Source organism: Lissotriton helveticus, chromosome 5_1 (genome assembly GCF_964261635.1).
Source record: "Lissotriton helveticus chromosome 5_1, aLisHel1.1, whole genome shotgun sequence".
Lineage (NCBI taxonomy): Eukaryota > Metazoa > Chordata > Amphibia > Caudata > Salamandridae > Lissotriton > Lissotriton helveticus.
Window position 1 is genome coordinate 1,727,690,949 of NC_136065.1, and position 25,655 is coordinate 1,727,716,603.

At 44.2% G+C, this 25,655-nt stretch overlaps 1 protein-coding gene across 1 annotated transcript in view; it reads left to right on the plus strand.

Moving 5' to 3' along the window:
* SCN4A (sodium voltage-gated channel alpha subunit 4) overlaps window positions 1–25,655 on the plus strand; it is a 1,457,305-nt gene that overhangs the window by 576,285 nt on the left and 855,365 nt on the right. The window contains exons 6-7 of the mRNA XM_078644999.1: window positions 5,163–5,254; window positions 7,663–7,944. Of these exons, the coding sequence (XP_078501125.1) occupies window positions 5,163–5,254; window positions 7,663–7,944 (374 nt within the window). The remainder of the gene's footprint in view (window positions 1–5,162; window positions 5,255–7,662; window positions 7,945–25,655) is intronic.

The following is a 25,655-nucleotide window of genomic DNA, read 5'->3' on the forward strand; positions in this document are numbered from 1 at the left end:
TTAGCAACAGGGCCATGAGTGAAGCCCGAGTTGAATCGTAGCACCCATTTAAGGCAGCACCATAAAGCAACTGCCTACTATTGCTTTAATGTGCCATATCGATAACCGGGAACAGGGTAAGGATTTTCAGAACTGCAAGCAGCATAGCAATTTGCCTCCTAGAGCACTTTCCAAAAACTTAGAAATGGCAATTTGTTGGTATTTTGTATCGCATTACTATCGCCAATAGGTGGTGCCTTGAGGTGCTTTCTTAACATTTTGTTATGGATGCACCAACCACGTAATCACCTTGCTCTGCCCCATTACAGTCCGATCCTGTGGCTTTTGAAGTCATTTTAAGGAAGTAGAAGAGTGTTTAAAACCCGGAGCCTGTGGAAGGAGAGGGATGCAGGAGTGAGTAATGGAAAGAAGCAGGTTCTGCCATGTACAGTTTAGCAGCCATGCTCGTAAAGAGACTACAGAGATCCGTCGCAGCAGGAGCTCCGTCACAGAAAGGAATGCTGGCAACAAGCTAGCCGGTAGAATGAAATGAATGAGCAGGGTGGGGTACGGAATGAGAAGAAACAGCAGGACTGTTTGGAGGGAAAGGGGGGATCTACTTTTCACTGAAAAAGCCCCTGCTAAGGTCCGTATTGTTACGTCTGAAACCTGATCGCCATGGGTGTCCACCCCACTCTGATCCCCAGCTGAGAATATAATTTGAGCCCTTGCTACAAAAAAAAATGTCCAGAACTTATAGCGTTTGAAGTCCCTCATTACCATCCTCCGTGCTGGTATAAACAGTAAACTTTGCTAATGAAAAATAAAAAACCACTCATTTTACTTTCCCTAGTGCAGAAAAGACTAGTTTGCCTCCATTAAGAACCCGGGGTACAGACAACCACTGAGAACGTGCTGCGACACCCAAGGTAAACAGAACATTCGACAGGATGAAACCAAAACACGGGTGGATCTTCAGGATTTAGCATGCAATTTCAAGGGGAAAATAAAGCGCACTTCTTCACGTTTGCAAACGTACTAGCGCTTCTGAATGATTTTTTTTTTAACCCCTTCCATGCTCATGGTGAGCTGAGCTCGTCATGAGTTGCGCCGCTCGCATGCTCATGACGAGCTCAGCTCGTCATGTAACACGGCTTTTTTAAAAAAGCCGCACAGCGCGAAAAAAGACGCCGCACGCATGCGGTTAAATGAGCTCTGTAGCAATTCTAGTGTACGTTTACGCATTTACACTTACTTACATAAAGAACCTTCGCCAACTTAGATGATGGTTCAACTAAGCAAGGCGCTCCTGAAACGACAGCCGCGATTAAAGTATGTTCATGGGCACCTCGCTAGCAGTTAAGGTTTCTCCCAAGTATTTAACAAGACTTCAAGGTATTGTTTATTTTGTAAACATAAAACTGGGCAGCGTGCTTAAACATAAAGTGCTTCAGAAAAGGGGGTGGTGATGAACAGAGTGCCTGAATTAAGCAGACCACTCTTACCCAGTCCAAAGATCAGGGCTTGATACATCACCGTTTTTTAGCTCACTGCACCATCCCAGCTCAGAACTTGGCTATATGCAAATTAGTCTGTTCCTGTCCCAGTGCATGATGGGAACAGGGCAAACCAAACTACCAAGCCAATTCTTATACTGGGAAGGAAACAAGCTTCCGGGGACTGGTTTCTGCCATTTCAGGCGTCGTCGGCCCGGCTTGCTTGAATCCTGATGGTGCAATGAGCAAGGGACTCACATCTGAGTATACCCTTCCACGCTTATGGTGGACAAAATGATTCAGAAAAGGGGGTGGTGATGAACAGAGTGCCTGAATTAAGCAGACCACTCTTACCCAGTCCAAAGATCAGGGCTTGATCCATCACCGTTTTTTAGCTCACTGCACCATCCCAGCTCAAAACTTGGCTATATGCAAATTAGTCTGTTCCTGTCCCAGTGCATGATGGGAACAGGGCAAACCAAACTACCAAGCCAATTCTTATACTGGGAAGGAAACAAGCTTCCGGGGACCGGTTTCTGCCATTTCAGGCGTCGTCGGCCCGGCTTGCTTGAATCCTGATGGAGCAATGAGCAAGGGACTCACATCTGAGTATAGTTTGGTCTGCCCTGTTCCCATCATGCACTGGGCCAGGGACAGACTAATTTGCATATAGCCAGGTTCTGAGCTGGGATGGGGCAGTGAGCTAAATAACGGTGATGGATCAAGCCCTGATCTTTGGACTGGGTAAGAGTGGTCTGCTTAATTCAGACACTCTGTTCATCACCACCCCCTTTTCTGAATCGTTTTTGGCCACTATAGGTGTGGCAGGGTATACTCAGACATGAGTCCCTTGCTCACTGCTCCATCAGGATTCAAGCAAGCCGGGCCGACGAGGCTGAAATGCCAGAAACCGGTCCCCGGTAGCTTGTCTCCTTTCTGGTGAAGAATTGGCTTGGTAGTTTGGTCTGCCCTGTTCCCATGATGCACTGGGCCAGGGACAGACTAATTTGCATATAGCCAGGTTCTGAGCTGGGATGGGGCAGTGAGCTAAATAACGGTGATGGATCAAGCCCTGATCTTTGGACTGGGTAAGAGTGGTCTGCTTAATTCAGACACTCTGTTCATCACCACCCCCTTTTCTGAATCGTAAACATAAAGTGCAGCACCTGTGTCGTAAATATAGAAGAGGGTGCCATGCTAAAAGAAAGTGTGGCGCCCGTGCACAGTAATTAAGTAAGTAACAAAGTGCTCTTTCGTGATGTTATGCAACACTTTTGAGGGATTCACTTCGTATGGTTGTGGGCAAGCAGAGTGTTGTACTATAAAATGTGAAGCCCTTCTCTTTGTGCTTGTCTTTAAAGTACTGGTAGATCCCTTTGAGCCTGGCTCTGTAAATTTAGGTGTGCCTGTCGGATTAGGCAGCCTAACTTTAGCATGCTTTTGTATGGCAGCAGCCCATGTCGTCTCAAGCTGGAGACTGCAGTGCATAAGCCAGCAGGCAAGTGTTAGGCAGCAATGAGCCCCCTAACGTCTTGGTGTGTTTTCACCCTAGAAGAGCCCTCCTTCATCTGCCTGGCTCCACTGCTCTTCTGCGACATTGGCTCAGGCCTCAGCCTGCTGGCTAAATGAAAGAGAGGGGGAGCCAGAACTGAGACACAGGATGGAGAAGAAGAGTTTAGAAACATGTATACTGTAGTGTTTCTGAAAAGCGCAAACTATGTTTTATTTAAAAAAACAAAAAAAGAGGGTCCCTAGCATCGCGTACAAAGCCACGTAAAAACAGACGGATAGAAGAGAAGAGTCTCGAAATGTGTACTGTAGCGTTTCTGAAAAGCGCAAACTATGTTTTATTTAAAAAACAAAAAAAGAGGATCCCTAGCATCGCGTACAAAGACACACAAAAAAGAAACTGTAAACGAAGCGGCCAGAAAGCAAAACCATTAACTGCAACTCAGCATGCAGGGCTGCCAAAAATGGAAAACAAAGTTCCCCTGAAGCACGCATCAAGCAGAAAAGCGAATGAAAACAGTACTTAGGCATTGCAGCTTCCGGACTAAACGGAAGTCAGTATCGGATAAACAGCCAGTAAAAACCCAGATAACAAAAGGTATGTTAAACAAATGGCAAGCAGCAGGACATATTAGCCGCCAATAGGCTGAGTTTCACTCAACATATAGATTACTTTAGGGCTTGGAGAGCAGCGCATGCGCTGCCTAGGCAAGACCTAAAAAGGCAACAGGATAATGCTGTCCTTTTCTTCACAGTAAGTAAATTATTAGTTGAAGTTTATTTATGTAACCAGGCCTTCAAATTCTGTTACAAAAACGAAATGTGTGTATATTAAATAAATTCCTCTGGAAGCTTTCTGCTATAAACATTATAATTGTCTCAGTTTCCCTGGGAATATTGGGTTCATTTATGTAGTATACATACCGCCCCTGTTCCCTTCATTCAAATTTCAAAGAGAACCCTACTTAAAAAGTCATTATTGCCCTTGTTCAAATTTCAAAGTAAACATGACAGTGATTGGTCTACCTACCACTCTCCTTAAAACCATCTTCTTGCTTCCCTGATTAGCCACTCAGTTCTCTATTACCACCCAACTGTCCCATGTACACTTATCAAAGAGGCGTAAAGCCGGGATGGTGCAGGACCTATGTCAACTGCCTTTCCATTTCCTTTCCTAGAAGAAAGGTAGGAGTCACTAGGGGGAAGATATTTAATTGTACTCTACAATCGCAAATCCATTTTTTGCAAAATGGGTTTACCTACCCATGCCAAATTGCAGTATGGAAGAGGGGTTCCTTTCTCTTTGCGTTTCAGTCTGGTATGCAATTCAATGTGGTGTATATTAGTGGTTTGCAACTGCAATGCAGGCAGAACCATAGATCAGGTACAACGTCTCCTTTGTGAATGAGATTGGAAGTGCAGGGGACCACTGCCTTGTCCTTTATATGGGTCTGACAAATACAGAGGAGGTGGATCAAATCCTCGTTCCCCTGGTAGCAGAACACGTTCACCGCACTCTAAATATGACCCTTAGTTGTTTATTTAGTACTCTGACAACATTCACTATTTTGCAAGAATTATTCCAGTGAAGTACAAAGACAGGTTTTTGTTCTGCAAAATAAGTGAAACAATCCAAGTTTACTACAGTGTCTTGAATAGGAAATTGTGCACACATATTTAAATTTCATGAAATTTAAAAAGGTTTACCCAGAATTGCATAAAACATATTGAAACACAGCCCTGAATTTCATACAGCCCTACCTTTTTACTTGCAATGTTCTTACGAATATCTCCATAATAGGAAAATAATGTCCAAAGAAACATTTTACATTGCTTAATAATCAATGCCCAGTTTGTATCCTAATAGAGCACGCTGTATCCATACTTCTTGCTGTACTCTATGGTATATTACTAGACATTGAAAATAAGAGTTTAGAATCTGCTGTTGTGAACTCTTGTACCTGCATTTTGAAAAGCAGAGAATGCTTGGCTTGCTGGCACCCTTGGCATGTTGACTGTGTCGCTTGTAAGCCTAGGACTACGCTGGCTGAGCAGCATGCCGATTGTTGGAAGGCTCTCACTGGTGTTGAGGGGAAAGATATAATTTTTGACTGAATAAGCAGAATGCTTTCCACTTTCTCAATGTCTCCAACTCCCTGTTTCTTTTTCTATTCATAGTTATACCACTGAATTTGTAGATTTGGGAAATGTTTCTGCTTTAAGAACATTTCGTGTTCTCCGTGCACTTAAAACAATCACAGTAATTCCAGGTACCGTATGCATGCTTTAAACGCCACCTACAGCAGGCATTCGTTCACTCTGTTAAGATTTGTTTAAATGCTATGTTGTGACTTTTTTGGGTTGCTAAGTTGCTTTAGAAATGTAGCTCTCCCTACACCTTTTCGCTGCATGCATTTATTTATCACATATTTTCGCTTGAAAGCGGCACCCTTGGGCTAGGGGTAAAGCTGTGTAGGTATGGGCTGAAGTTTTTGTGAGCAGAGTAGCGTGAGTTTTGTGGAAGATGGGTCGCGGCTCTGAATCACATGGTTGGGGGGACGATCCTGCAACATAAGCTTACCTTATATTTTACAATAAGCCTGGCTTTAGGTGAGGTTGATATCCAGAGCAGAGGTTAGCTGCTCTCGGATTGTGTCCAGAGTGCAAGGGTTCATTTTATTGCAGATGAATGTTCGAGTCTATCATATTTCGCAAAACCTCTATTGGCCGGCAAAGGTAACTTGCTCTTGGGCAATAGGTTTGTGTATTTTGCACCCTGCATAATATTGATATGCAATATTGTTCACACTTTGGAGTTTTAGGATGATGATATTAGCACTGAACCCAACGATGTGTCATGGAGAATTCATAAGATGACTAATAATTCAGAATCAGGTTCGGAATCGGTACCTCACATCCAAATACTGACCATGTCAGATGGATATGTGGATGTCTGGCAAGGGGGTATTAGGACTAGCATTTCATCATCAGACAGGAAGAGGTAGCTGCAAATTGGCGACACTGCTATGGGCTTGTGGTGGACATGTGTTATCATCTCTCTATTTGTTCCTATCGTTGGTGCAGGGACAGTCTAGATCATGCATGACCTGTTAGGAAATCCCAAATGAAGTGTACCTTTTGGAGGCGATAACAGAGCCGGCTACTAGTAACTTTGGCTTTCCTGATTTTGCAAAGTGCAGAGCATCAGAATGTCTCTTGGGGTGTTCCCAGATGGACGTAGTAGCTTTTTTGGACTGACCATAGTTATGTGGGATTGGATACAATTGTTTCTAGGTGTGTTTTGGTCCTCTTAAAAATGGATGGTCACCTGAAGTCTGAGGACACCGTTAATGGCTAGCACAGGGTGCAGAGTCCAAGGGGAGTTTGTGTTTGGCACTGAATTCTGGATGCACTGATGACTCATACATCAGCTCAATCCTGTTCTGTTGCAATAATTGACTGGCTTTGACTGCCTTGCCCTCCTAGGATGAGATGCCCAGCCTCCCAGTTCCCCCACACACTGCACACATTTCCCCTCTGTGTCATGCCTAGTGATAGATATGACGAAGTAAAGCCTTAGAGCACGCCGTAAAAAACTGCAATCTCAAGGGCAAAGCAAAGCAGATCTAGAAAGCAAGCCCCAGGTAAATGCTAAAGGCTGGGTTTTCCCCAAAGGAATATCAGATCACCTCGCAGGCAATCTTCAAGCTCATTTAGCACTACATAAGCTAAGCAGTAATTACATTTTCACCAATCGTATTTTTGAAACAGACTAGGAGACCAAATGTATCCACCATTAACGAGTCTAATCAATACCGTTTTTTCATCAATACATTTGGAAATCAATTCCCGAATTGTCCCCATCTGCCCAGTCTATTAATTCTCACATTGGGCTCTCAGAATTCCAGATCATGTTTTGTTTTTCAAGTGTCTGCAATTAACGTTTCAATTGCACATTTTAATTTTCTAAAAGTCGTATGTGATATTATTCAACATTATTTTTCAGGTGTTTCACTCAGTGCTCCTTTCTCTGCTAGAGAGACTTTCAGCTACTAAAACTACGCAGAAATCTACTTATTTACATATTTTTTGTAGCCACACAAATATTGCCGTACAGTCAGTTCTGAAGCTTTGTACTTACATAGCAGGCACATCAAGTAATCTGTCGTAGGGTGACGCAGGATACAACAGACAATATATAGGCAGGCATCATTGGATGATGGCTGTGGTGTTGCAAGGTGGATATGTTTGTTTTGGGGTCTGGTGACTTCAGAAAGAAATACCGAAGGTGCAGGTCACTGTGGTTTAAAGGTCTTTTTGAGCAAGGTAGACAGCCAATTATCCATGAACTCATGATCAGTTTAACCCTTATTAACTCAAAGCCTTTATAAGTATGTGCATTGAATTGTTGACTATGTGAAGCTTCTTAGTGAATAACAGTGTGTTTGCTACAGATTGCATACTAACCAAAAGAACTTTACGCTATGTAGGCAAAGTCCCCAGGATCTGCGCACACTCCTCAGGCTCATCTTTATTTGACTTGCGAATTTGATTTTGGTCCATAAGACAAAACATAGATGTTCACTACATATCTGAAGAGTGCTTAAAGGTGTGCATGGCTTTGTGAGTTCCTTGCATGAGACCACCACTAAGAAAAGACTTGGTTTCCTTCTTCCAGGCCTGAAGACAATTGTTGGGGCATTGATACAGTCAGTGAAGAAACTTGCGGATGTCATGATTCTCACTGTGTTCTGCCTAGCTGTCTTCGCACTTATTGGCCTCCAGCTCTTCATGGGTAACCTCAGGCAGAAATGTGTGCGGTGGCCTGCCCCCAATGACACCATGGTAGACGATGACATGCTTGGGTTTGACAATGGCACGTCCTACAACACAACAGTGAACGATACAACGGCGATCAGTAATAGTACTTTTGACTGGGAGGAGTACATTCACAATACAGGTAAACAGATGCCTTATGCAATAGAATTATTTTACGTAGCATGCCTTCTTATAAAACGATTCTTTATTGAGATTACAAATTGGGTGGATGCTCTTGTACACAGTTAATGGTTGTTGATTGAGACTGGCATTTGAGAGGACCCTCTTGTATAAACGGTGCACATATGTGCTCTTGAGATGTAAAGTTGTGAATATAAATGTCTTCAATCACTCACTCCCATACTCACTTTTCACTTTGCTAGCTAAAATACTAACAGCGCACACACACACACAGCTTGTAAAAGAGAAGCGCAACAACTTGTAAGACTTATTGTTTACAATAAAAGGCTACGAGCCTGTGTCCCTTCTATGCTGACTCCTAATTTGCTAGTGCAGGCCAGGTGTCACATCCTGTTTAATATCTAGCGCATGGACCAAATACAGATTGATTCTTCCTAATTAGTTTCTGCCCACCCCTTGCGCTGTGATTGAGGTACATCTTTGTACATCCAGCCTACAACAGCGCATGCCCTTTGCCATTTCTTTACTTCCACACCCATCAACACAATTTATTTTGCAGTTGTATATAGTCCTAACTTGACCCGAGGGTTTTGGAGCACTTTACATAGTTTCAGTTACACTATTCAGTTACATTACAGAAGGCATTCATTATTTTAGTTTTTTCAGGCACAGGGATATTAAGGGATTTGCTCAGAATCACAAAATCCAGAGCCGACGCTAGGACTTGAGCCTGGTTTCACAGTTCCAAAGTTGGCAGCTCTGGCCATTACGCCATATCTTCTCCTCTCCTTTGTGTTGGTGCACCACTTCTTCCTGTTGCCAACCTCTGTTTCCCCACCCCTCAATGATTGTTGTCTGACTAGTATAGTCCTCTTCTTTTTAGGTCTCGTGTAAGCAGCGCGCATGCGCTATCTCACCGAGACATCTACTTATCTGTATAGTGAGGGTGATCCCGCCTGCTCCTTGCCTCCTGCTTGCAATTGGCTTCACAGTGATTTCCGTCCTCCCTACTGGTTGCTGCTTCCGATGCATCACTTCCGTTTTTATCGGAAGCAGCACCGACCAACTACAGTTATATTGCGCCTAGGGCTTTGTTTGTTTCCTTTAGGGACTACTTGGGCTTTTTTTTTTTATCGTCTGGTGCCGGCTTTATGGGCCGTGGTGATTTAAAAAACACAGCCAGCTGCATTCCTTGTCTAATTAGCGAGGTCGCGCTTGTTGCAGGTTAGGCTAGTTTTAAATTGCGGATTTCCGCCACTGCTCTTTCCCGGCGTTTCGCGCTGTAGGCGAAGGAGGGGAGGCTCTGCTCGCACCTTGGGCTGCGATGGAGGGTTTGGGACGAGAGTTCACAGGAAGAGGACCGGCAGTAACTTCAGGCAGGGGGCAGCAGAGGTGTGAGATCTGTGTCAGGAAAACATCTTTATCACACATTCCGTGCCCTGACACCCCCCACCTTTACGATAGTGGTTCCTCTAAAAAGAAATGCTGCTCCTCTGTGTCAGCAGTTGGCCACTCGGATATTGCCTGAAACTACACCCACACCTATGTGCTAAACTTGTTTAAACTGCGGATTTCCGCTACCGCTCTTTCCCGGCGTTTCGCGCTGTAGGCGAAGGAGGGGGGATCTGCTCGCACCCAGGGCTGCGATGGAGGGTTTGGGATGAGAGTTCACAGGAGCAGGACCGGCAGCAACTTCCAGGCAGGGAGCAGCAGGGGGGTGTTATCTGTGTCAGGAAAAATTCATTATCACACGTTTCGGACCCTGATAGTGGTAGTTTCCTCCAGAAATAACTTCAGGCAGGGGGCAGCAGGGGTGTGCGATCTGTGTCAGGAAAAAATCTTTATTACACATTCCGTGCCCTGACACCCCCCTCCTTTATGATAGTGGTTCCTCTAAAAGAAATGCGGCTCCTCTGTGTCGCAGTTGGCCACTCGGATATTGCCTGAAACTACATCCACATCTATGTGCTAAACTTGTTTAAACTGCGGATTTCCGCTACCGCTCTTTCCCGGCGTTTCGCGCTGTAGGCGAAGGAGGGGGGCTCTGCTCGCACCAAGGGATGCGATGGAGGGTTTGGAACGAGAGTTCACAGGAGCAGGACCGGCAGCAACTTCCAGGCAGGGGGCAGCAGGGGGGTGTCGTTTGTGTCAAGAAAAATTCATTATCACTCATTCCGTGCCCTGATAGTGGTAGATTCCTCCAGAAACAAGCATTTGCAATGCAATAGGTCGCGCATTAGGAAAGTTTGAGCTATTTGTATTGCAAATGACAAATTTTTTATTTATGTGTTGGTTTTGAAAATAGCGAAAGAATAGCTTGGTCATTTACAATGCGAATAGTTTTTACTTTCGCAAATGTGACACCTATAGCATTTATAATGCAACATGTGTTGTATTTATGTGACTTAGATGTATTGATATTACAAATAAAAATGGCTTTTATTTTTTTTTAATAATTAATACTTAAATAAAAGTTATTGTAATTTATAATGGCAAGCACGTCCGCTCATCTAGTCCATGAGGTTCAAGCGGGTAAGATTAGCTCATCGAGGGGGGGAAGATGGCGGCTGAGTAGGAAGCTCAGCCGGAGAGCTCCCGGAGCACCCGTGATTCACCACAGTAGCGGTTGGAAAAGGCTCCAGCAAAACGAACGATAGAGAAAGGATGTACGGAGGATAACAAAAAACTAACAATCTGTCAATCTGTCGTAACCGGACGACATACTTTCTCCTACCTCTTGCAGAGCATGCCCTGGAATGGTGTTTTTCCTCGGGTCTTTCCCTTTCTTGTCCGTCTGCGGGGTGGCGAGTGAAGCTCGGTATCCCACGCTTGGAGACCCAGGGATGGGAGGTGCAGCCTCTGAGCAGAGGTTACAGGGATCTTCCAGCGGAGCAGACGGGTGCCACAGACCGGGTAAGGCAGAGCAGAATCTCGGAATCCACACTGAGGCTGGGGAGCGTCTCCACAAGTGGAGCGCTGCAGGGAAAGCAAAGTCGCGTTGCCGCCGTGCCTCCGGAAGACTAAGGTATCAGTTCCGGGGCACGAGCGGTAGAGTCAGGGAACAGCGGTCGCTGTTACACGAGCATGCCAGCAAGGTAAAGTCTGCCCCTGTCCCAGTCCTAGTTCCAGTTCCAGTCCCAGTCTCTGTCACAAAATCGGCCACAATAAGTGGGCTCAGGGACACCTCACAGAACATAACGGGGCAGAAAAGAGCGTACAAGAACGTGTTGGAGTGGAAAAAAGAGTGTAGAGGCACAAAATCAAAAGGACAAAAATTTGTTATTCCACAAAAGAACGACGAAGCAGAAACCAAAAATATCCATGAATCAGAGAGTGTTTGGGTATCAGTTAATCTGTTTCACATAGCTCAACAAACCCACATATGCTATAATTCTAGCATTTCTAACAGTCAGTCTTTTCAGCTTTGTCAGCCCAACAAACATTGTGAGCCTTGTTATTTTTCCATAACAAAAGAAAACATTTCTAAAATCAATCAGCATATGAGTAAACTCATAAAACCAACACCGGAGGAAAAAGAGGAGGAGGTACCTCAAGAGTTAGAGAGACTTTCAAAAAAAAATCGAGGAGAGTCTAAATCTAAAGAAGTATTAGAACCCCAGCAGCCTGGAACTCAGATCGACACAGTGAAATCCTTCTATAGTCTGCGCAATAGAACATTTTTGAGCCAGGAGCAATTCCCTAAAGGCATTACTCCGAGAGTGAGCAGGAAAAAACAAAAAACCACATCCAAAGGTTACCTCAAGAACACTTTAGAGAAGGAGGAAAGCAATTTGGAGTCTACACAGAGTTCTAAAATAAAAATAAAAGTTACTCCATCTCTGAGGTCTTACTTCAAAATTCAGCAACAAGGGCTGAACTCAGAGCCTTTAGTCTCCTCACAAACACAACTTGCTCCGGAAGCTCAGAAGGGGGAGAAAGAGGAGGCTATTAAACTTACAGACGCTCACTCTTTCGGAAAGGAGAATCCACGGACGGTCTCACTTCGAGCCGGGAAAACAAGCTCAGGTAGTGCAAAAAAAGGCAGAAAACCTAGAAACAAGCAAGAGAGCTTGGTAGAAAACAAGAGTTTGGAAGAAATCTGGAAAATCAGAGGAAGCAGAACAGAAGAGGGAACTGAAGTTCATATGGCAGAGGGGGGTACCGAGACCTCTGCTGCTGCCGCAGCAGCAGCACATATAACTGAAGAAGTTGAAGCCAAAGAAGAAGACGATGCAAGATCTGTAGGAAACAATAAGGATACTGTAAAAACCCACACAGACGAACTTCTTGAAAACATTTGGACAGAAATGAAAGAGAAATTCTCCATTTCAGAAGCAAAGCAAAACAAAATACAGGAGGTTTGCGAGAAATTGGATAGCAAGTTAAACGCACTAGGAGACAGAGTTACGGCAGTGGAGAGTGAAGTTGCAGGCTTAGACAAAAGGGTGGAAAAAAACAGGAAGGAAATTAACTCCTTAAGATCAGAAAATAAAATCATGAATGAAAAACTGGAATCCTTGGAGAATCAAGCAAGGAAAAACAACATTAGGATACTAAATGTGCCGGAGAATCAAGAGGACAAGGACATTAAAGCATTTGTAGTGGCACTTCTGGTAGAACATTTCCCATGGGCAGATAAAGGGGTACTGGAAGAAGACATACAAAGAGTACATAGAGATCCCTACGGAAAGAACAAAGAAAGAAAAACACCCAGGAAGATCTTAGTCAATTTCAAAACATATGTGTTGAAGGACAGGATCTTGGGGGAGGCATTGAGAAAAGGAACCTACAACAAAGATAGTTGGAACTTTAAAATAAGATCTGATATGTCAAAAGCCTCTCAGACTAGACAATGGGAACTGGGAAACCTAATGTCCGAACTGCAGCAATTAGGTGCCACGGTGCAGATGAAATTTCCACCATCATTACGCATTATGTGGAGGAATAAAATGCGTAAACTAAGAGAGCCAGAAGAGGTGAAAAACTTGATAAAGCAAATCAGAGATCAAGTACGCTCAGAGGAACCCCTGGGTTAAACAACCTTATACAACCTCATATATAACTTAATACAAACTAAAAAAGAAAGCAAAAGAAGAAATACATATAATCCATATCTCACTTAAGTGTAAGGTATATAACAAATATGAAGGAGCTTTAAACCAATCAATTTAACTCATTTTTTAACTGTATATAGATAAGAATCACGGGAATGGGAACGGGAAGCCAAAAAGGTTATGAAGATAACCGAAGGAGAAGAAGATGGAGGCTTCCCCGGGGAGGGTAACTTTAAGGCACAAACTAGAAAGCATAAAATTACACGGAAAATGGTGGGGAGCAAAATAGGGAAAAAACAAACAAAAAATACCTCATCTGCGAAAATTCAGGACATCAAAACAAATGGGAGTGATACATTACAAGAAATTGCAATATGTGAAAAGAATAAATGGGGAGCGCAAGTAGGGACGTAAAAATCCTATCTTGGAATGTGAACGGTTTGAGGACAAAAAGTAGGAGGAATAAAATCCTGGAATATATCAGAACTGAAAGAAGTGAGATAATAATACTACAAGAAACTCATTTGCTAAAAGAAGAATGGGACCAAATAATTAAGAACTTACGGTGGGTAGATACTCTTATCTGCACTACACAACAATGCAATATCAAGGGAATCGCGATAATCTTTAAGAAATCCTTAAAAGCAACTGTAACCGCCTCAGAAGTGGATAGCAAAGGTAGATGGGCCACAGCTAGCGTTAAAATAGGAAATTCTCCCATTACTGTCGCAGGCTACTATGGTCCCAACTTGGATGATGCCGACCCGTTGCGAAAATTATACTCTCAGTTACTACTAGCTACCTCTCCCATAATACTGGGAGGTGATTTCAACCTAGTGATGGATTTAAAATTAGACAGATCACCACCAGGCAGACAGACTAATCTGAAAAAAGTGAGACAATGGATTGGGATTTATAATAGGGCTCTTGACCTGGTAGACATCTGGAAAAATAAAGGAGAAAAATTGCACCCGTTCACCTTATACAACAAAAAACTGGGACATAAATCTAGGATCGACTTCTTTCTGATTAGTAACGAATTATCAAAGATAGTGAAAAGAGTATCCCACCTACCAGCTCACTTGTCAGATCATTCGGCAGTACAACTAGAATTACAAATTACAGAAAAAATATCTGAAAGAAGATTCACAGTTGAGAGAGGTTTGCTAGAAGACGAACAGGTAATAAGTGAGCTGGAAATTGAAACAAAAAACTTCTTTGAACTAAATGCATCAGGTACCACAGAACAAATAACTTGGGATACCTTTAAAGCTTTTATAAGGGGTAAACTTCTGAGTCTAGGGGCTTGTAAAAACAAGCAACTAAAACAAGAGATCTCAGATTTGGAAAAAGACATCAACTCCTTAGATATCGCTATATCCATAGAACAAGAGGAGGTAAGGAAACAAGATCTTCTTAAAAAAAACAGATGCAAAAAGATAAAATTGATCACATTTTGGAAGAGAGATTGAAGAAAAAATGGGATTCCAGCAAACTAGCAAAGCATGAGTTTGGTGAAGGTTGTGGAAAATGGCTGGCATGGAAGCTCAAAACAGATCTAGCTAAAAACAAAGTGAAAAGCATAATTCCGGATGATCAAACTATTCCTAACTCTGATGAAAACATCATCAGGCAAGAATTCTGGAAATTCTTTAAAGAGCTATATACGGAGGATATAAATCCTTCAGATCAAAAGATCAACTCTTACCTGGAAGATGCAGCATTCCTAAAGCTTACTGAAAACGAAAGAGAAGCTCTAGACAAAGAAGTCCTAGAAGATGAAGTGGCAGACGCCATTAAAAGTTTGAAAAAAGGAAAAGCAGCAGGGCCAGATGCCTTACCAAACGAACTATACATGAAACTGAAAGATCCCATACTTCCTCATATAACCAAACTAATTAATTTAATTCTTACACAACAGAAACCGATACCAGACTCCTGGAACGATGCCATAATTACAATCATCTTGAAACCCGGAAAGAACCCTGTTAAATGCGAGTCATATCGCCCAATATCATTACTGAACGCTGACTACAAAATACTTACAAAAATAATGGCAGCTCGACTAGGGAAAGTATTATCAAAACTGCTGCACCAAGATCAAAAAGGATTTATAAAAGGGAGAAATCTACATGAAGTAACACAAGCGCTACTAACTGCAATAGATATTGCAACAAACGAGAAAACTCCTCTTACCATACTTACAGTTGATGCCGCAAAGGCTTTCGATAGGGTCAATTGGACCTTTCTTGAGAAAGTTATGGTCAAAAACAGCTTAGGGTCACACTTTATCCATATGGTAAACCAAATTTATAAGGATCCAAGATCTAAGGTTCTAATAAATGGCAGTCTAACTGAAAACATAAAGATAAGTAGAGGAATGAGGCAGGGATGTCCACTTTCCCCTTTACTATTCAATTTATACATTGAACCGCTAGCGAATAAGTTAAGAAACAACAAAAAAATCACTCCATTTAAATATGGCATATGGGAGAAGAAAATCGCACTTTACGCGGATGACTTAATGATTTTTACAGATGACTACCCAAAAGCCAAGGATACAATCGAGAAAACTTTAGATACATTTGGGAAAGTTTCAGGATATCTGGTGAATCAAACGAAAACAGAGATCATGACATGGAACACTGCCTTTCAAAGCAACTACATAAAAAATGAAATCAGATACCTAGGAATCCTAGTAAATCATGATATAGAGAAGACTACAAAACGGAATTTGAATAAGGTAGCCGGAGATGTAAGAAAACTGCTTGAGACATGGGCCTCCTTACCATTGAGCTTGATTGGGAGGTCAAATATAATCAAGATGACCGTCTTACCAAAGTTCACTATTTTATTTAATGCAATACCAATGGAGTTTGGAAAAACGGAACTAGCCCGAGCACAGAGAGACATTACAAGTTTTATATGGGCAGCGAAAGGCACGAGGATTGCTTGGAAAAAGATTAGGAGGTGTAAGAAAGATGGAGGGTTGGCCAGCCCAGACTTGGTAGAATACTGCAGAGCCTTCCAATTCAAGAATATCAAAGTACTACTAAAAAGCCATGACAACTACCCAACCTACTTGCAAGTAATTACAAAATCAGAGGATCATGCACTGTTTAAGTATGGACACCCCAAGTACTTTAAAAAAATAAAACTTAAGACATTAAGAGATGCAACAAAGATGTGGACACAAATCAGAGGTATCCTGAAAATATCATACTACAGTAAATGGGCCCCTATTTGGGACTCCCCCGGAACCCCAGAATGCCTAAAAGATATTCTCGCATCTTCACTAAAAAGAGCCAACATAAAGTATTGGGGACAAATACTAAATGGTCCGAATCTGAAAACTTGGTCAGAGCTTCAAGAGTTGACAAACAACACACTATCCAAATTTAAATATTACCAAATTTTAAGTTGGTCCAAAACTCTCCCCAGTGTAAATGGTAATGACAATCTGGAAAATGACATGGTCAAAACAACACGATTACCAAAAGAAGTAGCAAAGTGGTACTGGGCTCTGATAACGGCCAATGACATTAACCTTAACATAGAAACGCAAATATGGGGGAAAGACATCTTAACAACAGATTTAGACTTAATTTGGGAAAAATCTGTGGCTAAATGCTGGTCAACCTTAAAATCCGCGGCCTTGAAAAGGAACCATTTGTATACAATTCATCGGGCGCATTGGACACCAAAATAACTCTCCAAATTCAAAATGCTGGAATAAAGAAATGCCCTAAGTGTGGAGAAGAAAAAACAGACGACATCCACATGTTTAAAAGCTGCCCCCGACTGAAAGAATTTTGGGATCAAGTTGGTAAGACCCTGAGCACTATCCTGTCCAAACAACTAACTGTGAGTATAATTCTTACTCTCTTTGGGATTGTAGATCCAGGAAATGAGGGGGGACTCACTAAGGAACAAGAAAATCTTCTCTTTGTATTAACAGTTCTTGCAAGGAGGGAAATTTGTATTAAATGGATAGTTTCCTCTTGCCCAACTCATGCAGAATGGTTGAATTCGGCAATAAGAATTAACAAACTTGATAAGTTAGGAAATGTAAGTAAGAGATTTAAATTCTGGGATAGTTTTGAAAGTTTCTTAAACCCCAAATAAGAACCAAACATAAGTCCTATGATTAAAGCGATACATCTTCTGGTGGACAAGTACGGTACTTGTCGAGTAGTCAAGTTGGCTAGCTCCCCTCGTTCCAAATCAGAAGCATTGGTATGTAACGAGTAAAGGAAACTCCTCAAAACCAACAAGAGGAAGATAAAACTCCCCAGGCAAGAGAGATCGAGGGGCAGTGTCGGAAAAGAATAAAGAGGCAGACACCTGATACTCCGTAATCATACAGTAATCGCAAGATGAGGACAAAAAAAAAAAAAAAAATTTTTAATGGCAATAGCTTTTGTAAATAACTTTTGTGAAGATTATGTTCATTGTATTTTATTGTGACGAAAATCCAAGAACAGAAGTGAAATATTAACATCTTTTTGTGACATTTGTAATAAAGCTTGAAACATTGAGAGAACATATTGTAACCAGTTGTTGTTGAATGGTTGCACAGATTGATGCTGTGGTGGCGCTGAGTGATGTTGTGGTGGCAACGAGTGATGCTGTGGCGTACAGTGATGCTGTGGTAGCACATAGTGATGTTGTGGTGCCCCTGAGTGATGCTGTGGTGGTGCTGAATGATGCTATGGTGATGCGATAGATAGAGTGAGTGCGATAGATGGATAGATAGAGTGAGGACAATAGATAGATAGAGGGAGGGCGATAGATAGATAGATAGAGTGAGGGGAATAGATAGATAGACAGATAGATAGAGTGAGGGCGATAGATAGAGTGAGTGCGATAGATAGACAGAGTGAGGGCCATAGATAGATAGACAGATAGATAAAGTGTACCTATGTTGCATTGAGTAGAGTGTAAGTTTGAGGTGTGTAATTATATGGCACTGAGTGGTATTATGTAGAGTGTATTTACGTTGCATTGAGAAGAGTGTAATTATGTGGCTTGTAATTATGTGGCACTGAGTGGTAATATGGGGAGTGTATGTTGTATTCGGTAGAGTGTAATTTTGTGGCATGTAATTACGTGGTACTGAGTGGTGTTTGGAGCGCATGTTGCATTGAGTGTTGTGTAATTATGTGGCACTGAGTGGTATTTGGAGTGTATGTTGCATTGAGTGCAGTGTAATTATGTGGCGTGTAATTATGTGGCACTGAGTGGTATTTGGAGTGTATGTTCCATTGAGTGCAGTGTAATTATGTGGCGTGTAATAATGTGGCACTGAGTGGTACTTGGAGTGTATGTTGCATTGAGTGCAGTGTAATTAAGTGGCGTGTAATTATGTGGCACTGAGTGGTATTTGGAGTGTATGTGGCATTGAGTGCAGTGTAATTATGTGGCACTGAGTGGTATTTGTACTGTATGTTGCATTGAGTGCAGTGTAATTATGTGGCGTGTAATTATGTGGCACTGAGTGGTATTTGGAGTGTATTTTGCATTGAGTGCAGTGTAATTATGTGGAGTGTAATTATGTGGCACTGAGTGGTATTCGGAGTGTACGTTGCATTGAGTGCAGTGTAATTATGTGGCGTGTAATTATGTGGCACTGAGTGGTATTTGGAGTGTATGTCGCATTGAGTACAGTGTAATTATGTGGCGTGTAATTATGTGGCACTGAGTGGTATTTGGAGTGTATGTCGCATTGATTACGGTGTAATTATGTGGAGTGTAATTATGTGGCACTGAGTGGTATTTGGAGGGTATGTTGCATTGAGTGCAGTGTAAATATGTGGCACTGAGTGGTATTTGGAGTGTATGTTCCATTGCAGTTTGTGTGAGGGTGCAGAGTGTGAGGGTGCAGAGTGTGAGGGTGCAGAGAGTGAGGGTGCACAGAGTGTGAGGGTGCGCAAGAGTGTGAGGGTGTGCAGAGTGTGAGGTTGTGCAGGGTGTGAGGGTGCGCAGAGTGTCAGAGTGTGAGGGTGCGCAGAGTGTGAGGGTGCGCAGAGTGCGTGAGGGTGCAGTGTGTGTGAGGGTGCAGTGTGTGCAGTGCGTGTGAGGGTGCAGTGTGTGCAGTGTGTGCGAGGGTGCAGAGTGTGTGAGGGTGCGGTGTGTGCAGGGTGTGTGAGTGCAGTGTGTGTGAGGGTGCAGTGTGTGTGAGGGTGCAGTGTGTGTGAGGGTGCAGTGTGTGCAGTGTGCATGAGGGTGCAGTGTGTGCAGTGTACGTGAGGGTGCAGTGTGTGCAGTGTGTGTGAGGGTGCATTGTGTGCAGTGTGTGAGGGTACAGTGTGGGCAGTGTGTGTGAGGGTGCAGTGTGTGTGGGGGTGCAGTGTGTGTGGGTGCAGTGTGTGTGAGGGTGCAGTGTGTGTGAGGGTGCAGTGTGTGCAGTGTGTGTGAGGGTGCAGTGTGTGCAGTGTGTGTGAGGGTGCAGTGTACGCAGTGTGTGTGAGGGTGCAGAGTGTGTGAGGGTGCAGTGTGTGCAGGGTGTGTGAGTGCAATGTGTGTGAGGGTGCAGTGTGTGTGAGGGTGCAGTGTGTGTGAGGGTGCAGTGTGTGCAGTGTGCGTGAGGGTGCAGTGTGTGCAGTGTGTGTGAGGGTGCAGTGTGATCAGTGTGTGTGAGGGTGCAGTGTGTGCAGTGTGTGTGAGGGTGCAGAGTGTGTGAGGGTGCAGTGTGTGTGAGGGTGCTGTGTGTGTGTGAGGGTGCAGCGTGTGTGAGGGTGCAGTGTGTGCAGTGTGTGTGAGGGTGCAGTGTGTGCAGTGTGTGAGGGTGCAGTGTGGGCAGTGTGTGTGAGGGTGCAGTGTGGCACTGAGTGGTATTTGGAGGGTATGTTGCATTGAGTGCAGTGTAAATATGTGGCACTGAGTGGTATTTGGAGTGTATGTTCCATTGCAGATTGTGTGAGGGTGCAGAGTGTGAGGGTGCAGAGTGTGAGGGTGCAGAGTGTGAGGGTGCGCAGAGTGTGAGGGTGCGCAAGAGTGTGAGGGTGTGCAGAGTGTGAGGTTGTGCAGGGTGTGAGGGTGCGCAGTGTCAGAGTGTGAGGGTGCGCAGAGTGTGAGGGTGCGCAGAGTGCGTGAGGGTGCAGTGTGTGTGAGGGTGCAGTGTGTGCAGTGCGTGTGAGGGTGCAGTGTGTGCAGTGTGTGCAAGGGTGCAGAGTGTGTGAGGGTGCGGTGTGTGCAGGGTGTGTGAGTGCAGTGTGTGTGAGGGTGCAGTGTGTGTGAGGGTGAAGTGTGTGTGAGGGTGCAGTGTGTGCAGTGTGTGTGAGGGTGCAGTGTGTGCAGTGTGTGTGAGGGTGCATTGTGTGCAGTGTGTGAGGGTGCAGTGTGGGCAGTGTGTGTGAGGGTGCAGTGTGTGTGGGGGTGCAGTGTGTGTGGGTGCAGTGTGTGTGAGGGTGCAGTGTGTGTGAGGGTGCAGTCCGTGCAGTGTGTGTGAGGGTGCAGTGTGCGCAGTGTGTGTGAGGGTGCAGAGTGTGTGAGGGTGCAGTGTGTGCAGGGTGTGTGAGTGCAATGTGTGTGAGGGTGCAGTGTGTGTGAGGGTGCAGTGTGTGTGAGGGTGCAGTGTGTGCAGTGTGCGTGAGGGTGCAGTGTGTGCAGTGTGTGTGAGGGTGTAGTGTGAGCAGTGTGTGTGAGGGTGCAGTGTGTGCAGTGTGTGTGAGGGTGCAGAGTGTGTGAGGGTGCAGTGTGTGTGAGTGCAGTGTGTGTGAGGGTGCTGTGTGTGTGTGAGGGTGCAGCGTGTGTGAGGGTGCAGTGTGTGCAGTGTGTGTGAGGGTGCAGTGTGTGAGGGTGCAGTGTGGGCAGTGTGTGTGAGGGTGCAGTGTGTGTGAGGGTGCAGTGTGTGGTTGCAGTGTGTGTGAGGGTGCAGTGTGTGTGAGGGTGCAGTGTGTGTGAGGGTGCAGTGTGTGCAGTGTGTTTGAGGGCGCAGAGTGTACAGTGTGTGTGAGGGTGCAGTGTGTGTATGTGAAGTTCCCACTATGAACTGAATGTATGCAAGCACAGGTGTACAGGATCTGGTAGTCCACAATGCATGGCTATTTGTCACAGAGTGGTCACTAGCCTAGGTAGGGGTCAGGCCAGTTTGCCAACAATTAATCATGCTTGGGCCCTATAGAGCACACAAGCCTGAACTTGAGAGTCGCGATTCAGCACATGAAGGATGATTTTCAAGGGGGATGACTGTTCTTGTGTGGGCTAGACCTCCTGAAGTGCAAAGCGCTTTTAGAAACTCAGAAGCCTCCTACCCTCTGAATACCTGTGAGTTCTAGGAAACACAAGACTAGATAGGGGGAAGGAGAGTGGGAGATGGCATGGGATCTAAAGTTGAGGGAAGGGTGCGGGGAGATGAGTGAACATCGATGGAAAAAGGGGAAGATGGAGGGAGGAGAACTAAAAGGTGATAAGATGAGGCAGGATCACGAGGGGAGAGTACAGAAAGAGCAGAAGCTGGGGAAGGAGAGAGAAAAGAAAATAGAAGAAATGGAGACGCATGGGGAGCGGGCAGGAAAGAGATGGTGGTGAGAGGATAAAGAGTGGGATAGAAGGACCAGTAGAAAAGGATGGAAGGTGGAGAGAAGAGGGTGGATGAGATAAGGGCGAGGATGTAGGTGGAAGAGAGAGACTCAAAAAAGATGGGAGTAGAAAGAGACTAGAGGAAAAGGAGGCTCGAGAGGAGATGAGAGGAGCAAGAAAGAGATCAGGTGGAGGGGGCTGGGAGGCCAGAGGAGCTGTGAAGCATCCAGACTGTCCTGAAGAAAATAAGGTGCGAGGTCGGGGTGAGGCCAGAAAGAGATGAGAAGGGAGGATGGAGAGGGTAGAGAAGGAGGTGAGAACATATGGCGGTGGGGATGGAAAACATGCTAGAAATGACGAGCAGGGAGAAAATAAAACAGATGTGTAGAAGAGAAGGGGTTTACGCAGGAAGAGGGGAAGAAGGACGCTGCAAGGTGAGGAAAGAACATCGGAAAATGAGAAAGAGGGATGGACAGAACAGAAGGAGATGAGGACGGATAAGCATAGACAGAGAAAATAAAGAAAATGAGGCGAGAGTGGGGAAGATAACGAGATACAGAAGAAACGATGGCGGAGGGGACGAAAACAATGAGATACGGATGAGAGGATGGGACGGAGGCTGGAGAAGTGTAGGGCATGGAGGGCGGGAGAAGGGTGAGGGAGAGAGCATAGGAAGAAGGAGGGAAAAAGCTTCAGAGGGAATAGTGGAGGGGAGAAAAGAAAGGAGAAGAGAGGCAAGAATGAAATGTGGATGCGTAAGAAGGGAAGGAAAGAAAGAGTGACGGGTGAGGACTCTAGGGTGGAATATTGTAAGAAATGGGAGGCAAAGAGAAGTGATGTGAAGAAAGTGGATGAGAGAACATTATAAAAGAGAGCGCTGCTCTAGAGGGTACACGAGGAGAGGGAGGACAGGGCATGAAAAGGGTGTGTGGACACTTAAGAGAGTGCACCTGAAGATGCTTACAGGAGGTGAAAGGGAGCAAAGGGAGGGCTGGGGAAGTAATGATGTGGAAGAAGTGAGACGTAGCCAGAGATGTGGGGGGGTAGTGGAGTAGGTACAATGGGATGGTATAGTGAGGGGGAGTGGCGTAGCGGAAGGAAAGAAGGAGCACGAGAGACTGCGCAGAGAGGTCAAGAGAGTGACGTGTGTGGTGGTGGGCACTGCGACAAAGGCAGTCAGAGAACGAGTGAAAAGAGACAGGCCACGTGGAGTAAGAGACAGTGAAGTGGAGAGGGTGTTTACAGGATTAGAGGCGGCCCAGGTAGAAATGTGGGGAAAGAAGTGAGCCGCGGAAGGACTGCATGGTGCACGCGGGAAGGATGGGAGGAACAAGGGAGGGGAAGGAAACCTTTGGGTAATGTTCGCGCTAATTAAAAGCGCATTAAATAAATAAGTAAATAAATAAATGGAAGAACACGAGGTGGAAAGTGGGCAGGAGATATAACGGAAAAGGAGGAACAAGAACGGAGTTTGGAGGGGCAAAGGAAGAAAGAAGAGAATCACAAACTGGAAGAAATAAAACTGAAAAGGAGGAAACTGGAGGAAACAAGCTCTTGGCATTGCTGTGGCGGGAGGTGGGCGGGTGAGCGGCAGCCTTTGAAGTCTGATGCGAAGCACAGACAAATGGGGCAGAGGGGCAGAGCATGTCGGGGAAAGCACTCCGACGTGAGCTCGAGCGACCATATGGAGAAGGAGGGGGTGTGCTGCCTGGTGAGTTTAATGCGTGTGGCAACAGAGGGAGAGCGCGGCACGAGCCCACAAAGTGTCTGGGAGCAAATGGAAGCTTTAAAAAAAATGCGCGTGGTTGTGGCAGCTGTTGACAATGCGCGTGATTGTGTCCACATGAACTGTACGTGATCGGCAGTTGGTAATGATTTTGAACTGCCTACCATATACTCGCCTATCTGTCCCTGCGGGATAGAATAGTCGAGAACTAAAAATGTGCGTGGTTGTGGCAGCTGTTGACAATGCGCGTGATTGTGTCCACATGAACTGTACGTGATCCGCAGTTGGTAGAGATTTTGAACTGCCTACTATATACTCGCCTATCTGTCCATGCGGGATAGAATAGTCGAGACCTAACTATCTATCCCTGCGGGATAGAATAGTCGAGACCTAAAAAGTGCAGCTCCTATGTGTTACAGTGGCCGCTCGGATATTGCCTGAAACTACAACCACATCTACGTGCTAAACTTGGCGCCAAAAATAGAATTGTGATGTATGTCGCTAAGAGCATCAAGCTGATTGGGGAAGGAGGGCAAGGCGATGTGTGTGTGTGGTGGACCACTAACACTGTGCTCAGTGGCTAGTCAAATGGGCTTTCATCAGAAGTGTTATTACACAAATTAAGAGCACCGAGTTTGTTGACCTCGGAAGGATGAATAACAGGTCCTGTTGCTATTTAAAATCGTAAAATACATCAGGTCTCTTGGGATAAAAATCACATTGCAATGGGAATATAACCCTCTGAGCTCACCCAGCAACTGTTGTGCAAGGAATAAAGCCACAAATATGTGTTTCTTTAAAAACGCTAGTATCTGTATATGTACATAAAAACGCTTTGTTACCGTGATTGATATACCGATTAAAAAAAACAATTTTTTTTTAAAGCACATTTCTTTCACGTTTACTGATCATAGAATCGTAAAAGTTTGTTGTACTCAGAGATAGCTTAAATGACTACATTCGGGAAGAAGCCACACAGGGCAGGATGCAGAGGAAATAAGATGAGAAATAACAAAACAAAAAATGGAACTAAAAACTTGCAGAAATAAAGCGGCTCCAAAACAAGATAGCCTTCATTTGTCCTTCTTGAGAAAGACGCATAGAACAAAGAAACACATGCCATGCATTTCAAGTTTCAAATGATAACAGCTGCCTCTGAGAAGCATCGTCGTTTCCCATTTTCGCAGTTTGAGACACATGCTGCTGCTTCTCTCCCAACATGGGGCCCTTTACAAAGGGGCCATTTTTCGGATGCATACTTTCCGAGATAGCTGCACAGCTAACCCCGAGTCCCATGTCATGTGTGTTACTTTGCATGCTTTGAATTCTGAACCCCATACTTACAATTTTCAAAAGTGAAACTACAAGCCCGAGAATGCAACATGCTTTTAGATGAAGACACAGAACCGGTTGAAGTTGTCACACATGACGGCATCTGGCAATTATTCTTAAGAAGCATGAATGGTGCTCAGGTGTACATTCACTGGATGAGAAGAGTGAAAAAAGTGTGTTTCAGAAGATGAATGCCTGTCACATTAACTAAAGGGAATCCTTCCCACTGCATAAAACCTACTTGCTTCTTCTTAGAAACTGCAGCAAGATGATGTCAACATTAAAAAAATAAAGCTTATCTTATGTGTAACTTTTCATCCTGCCATTAGATGTTCGCAGAAGTTCACATGCCATCTGCAAGGGAGTTTGCATTATAGGTTTGCTATACTGTAGGAAGAAAAGTCACTTCATATACCATGAAGCTAAAACACTTGTAGGTATTTTAACAGTTAACTGATTTTTTTCAGGGTGATAACATAAGTTGGTAATTGCATTAACTTTATGTGTGCGTACCGAAAATAATAATCCGAATGGCCCATCTAGCCCTAATGCATTTATCAAAGTACCACTTGCATGCAGTTTCAGCTCAAGGAAATAGTTTTTAATGGCTTGCGGTCCAAAAAAGCACCTTATTAATAAAATCACTGTCAATTTGGATAGTTTACAAAGCACTTGCACTTTTTCTTATCTTGGGTTAGTTTATGCTACAAATGGCTCCTGGTCTGACCACGTGGCACAAAGAAGAAGTAAGTTGTCACGAAGTATTAACACAATTTTGGGTTTACCCCAACCCAAAAGGTCTGAAGTAGTTTTAGCCCTTAAGACATTTTTTAAACTACAGTGTGCCCTCACTGCAACCTATGGAGCAGAAATGTGGGGCTTTACCAAATGCAGTAGCATTCAAAGTGAAGAAAACACACTATGCAGGAAACTTTTGGGAGCCCCGATTTCCTCCTCTGTATATGTGTGCAACAAAGAACTGAAACTCCCCTACATTGAAGATTTTATTAGGGCGGGGTTGCAAATTGCAAGAACAGTGCGGCAACCCTCACCAGAGACATAATAATTGATTGCCTT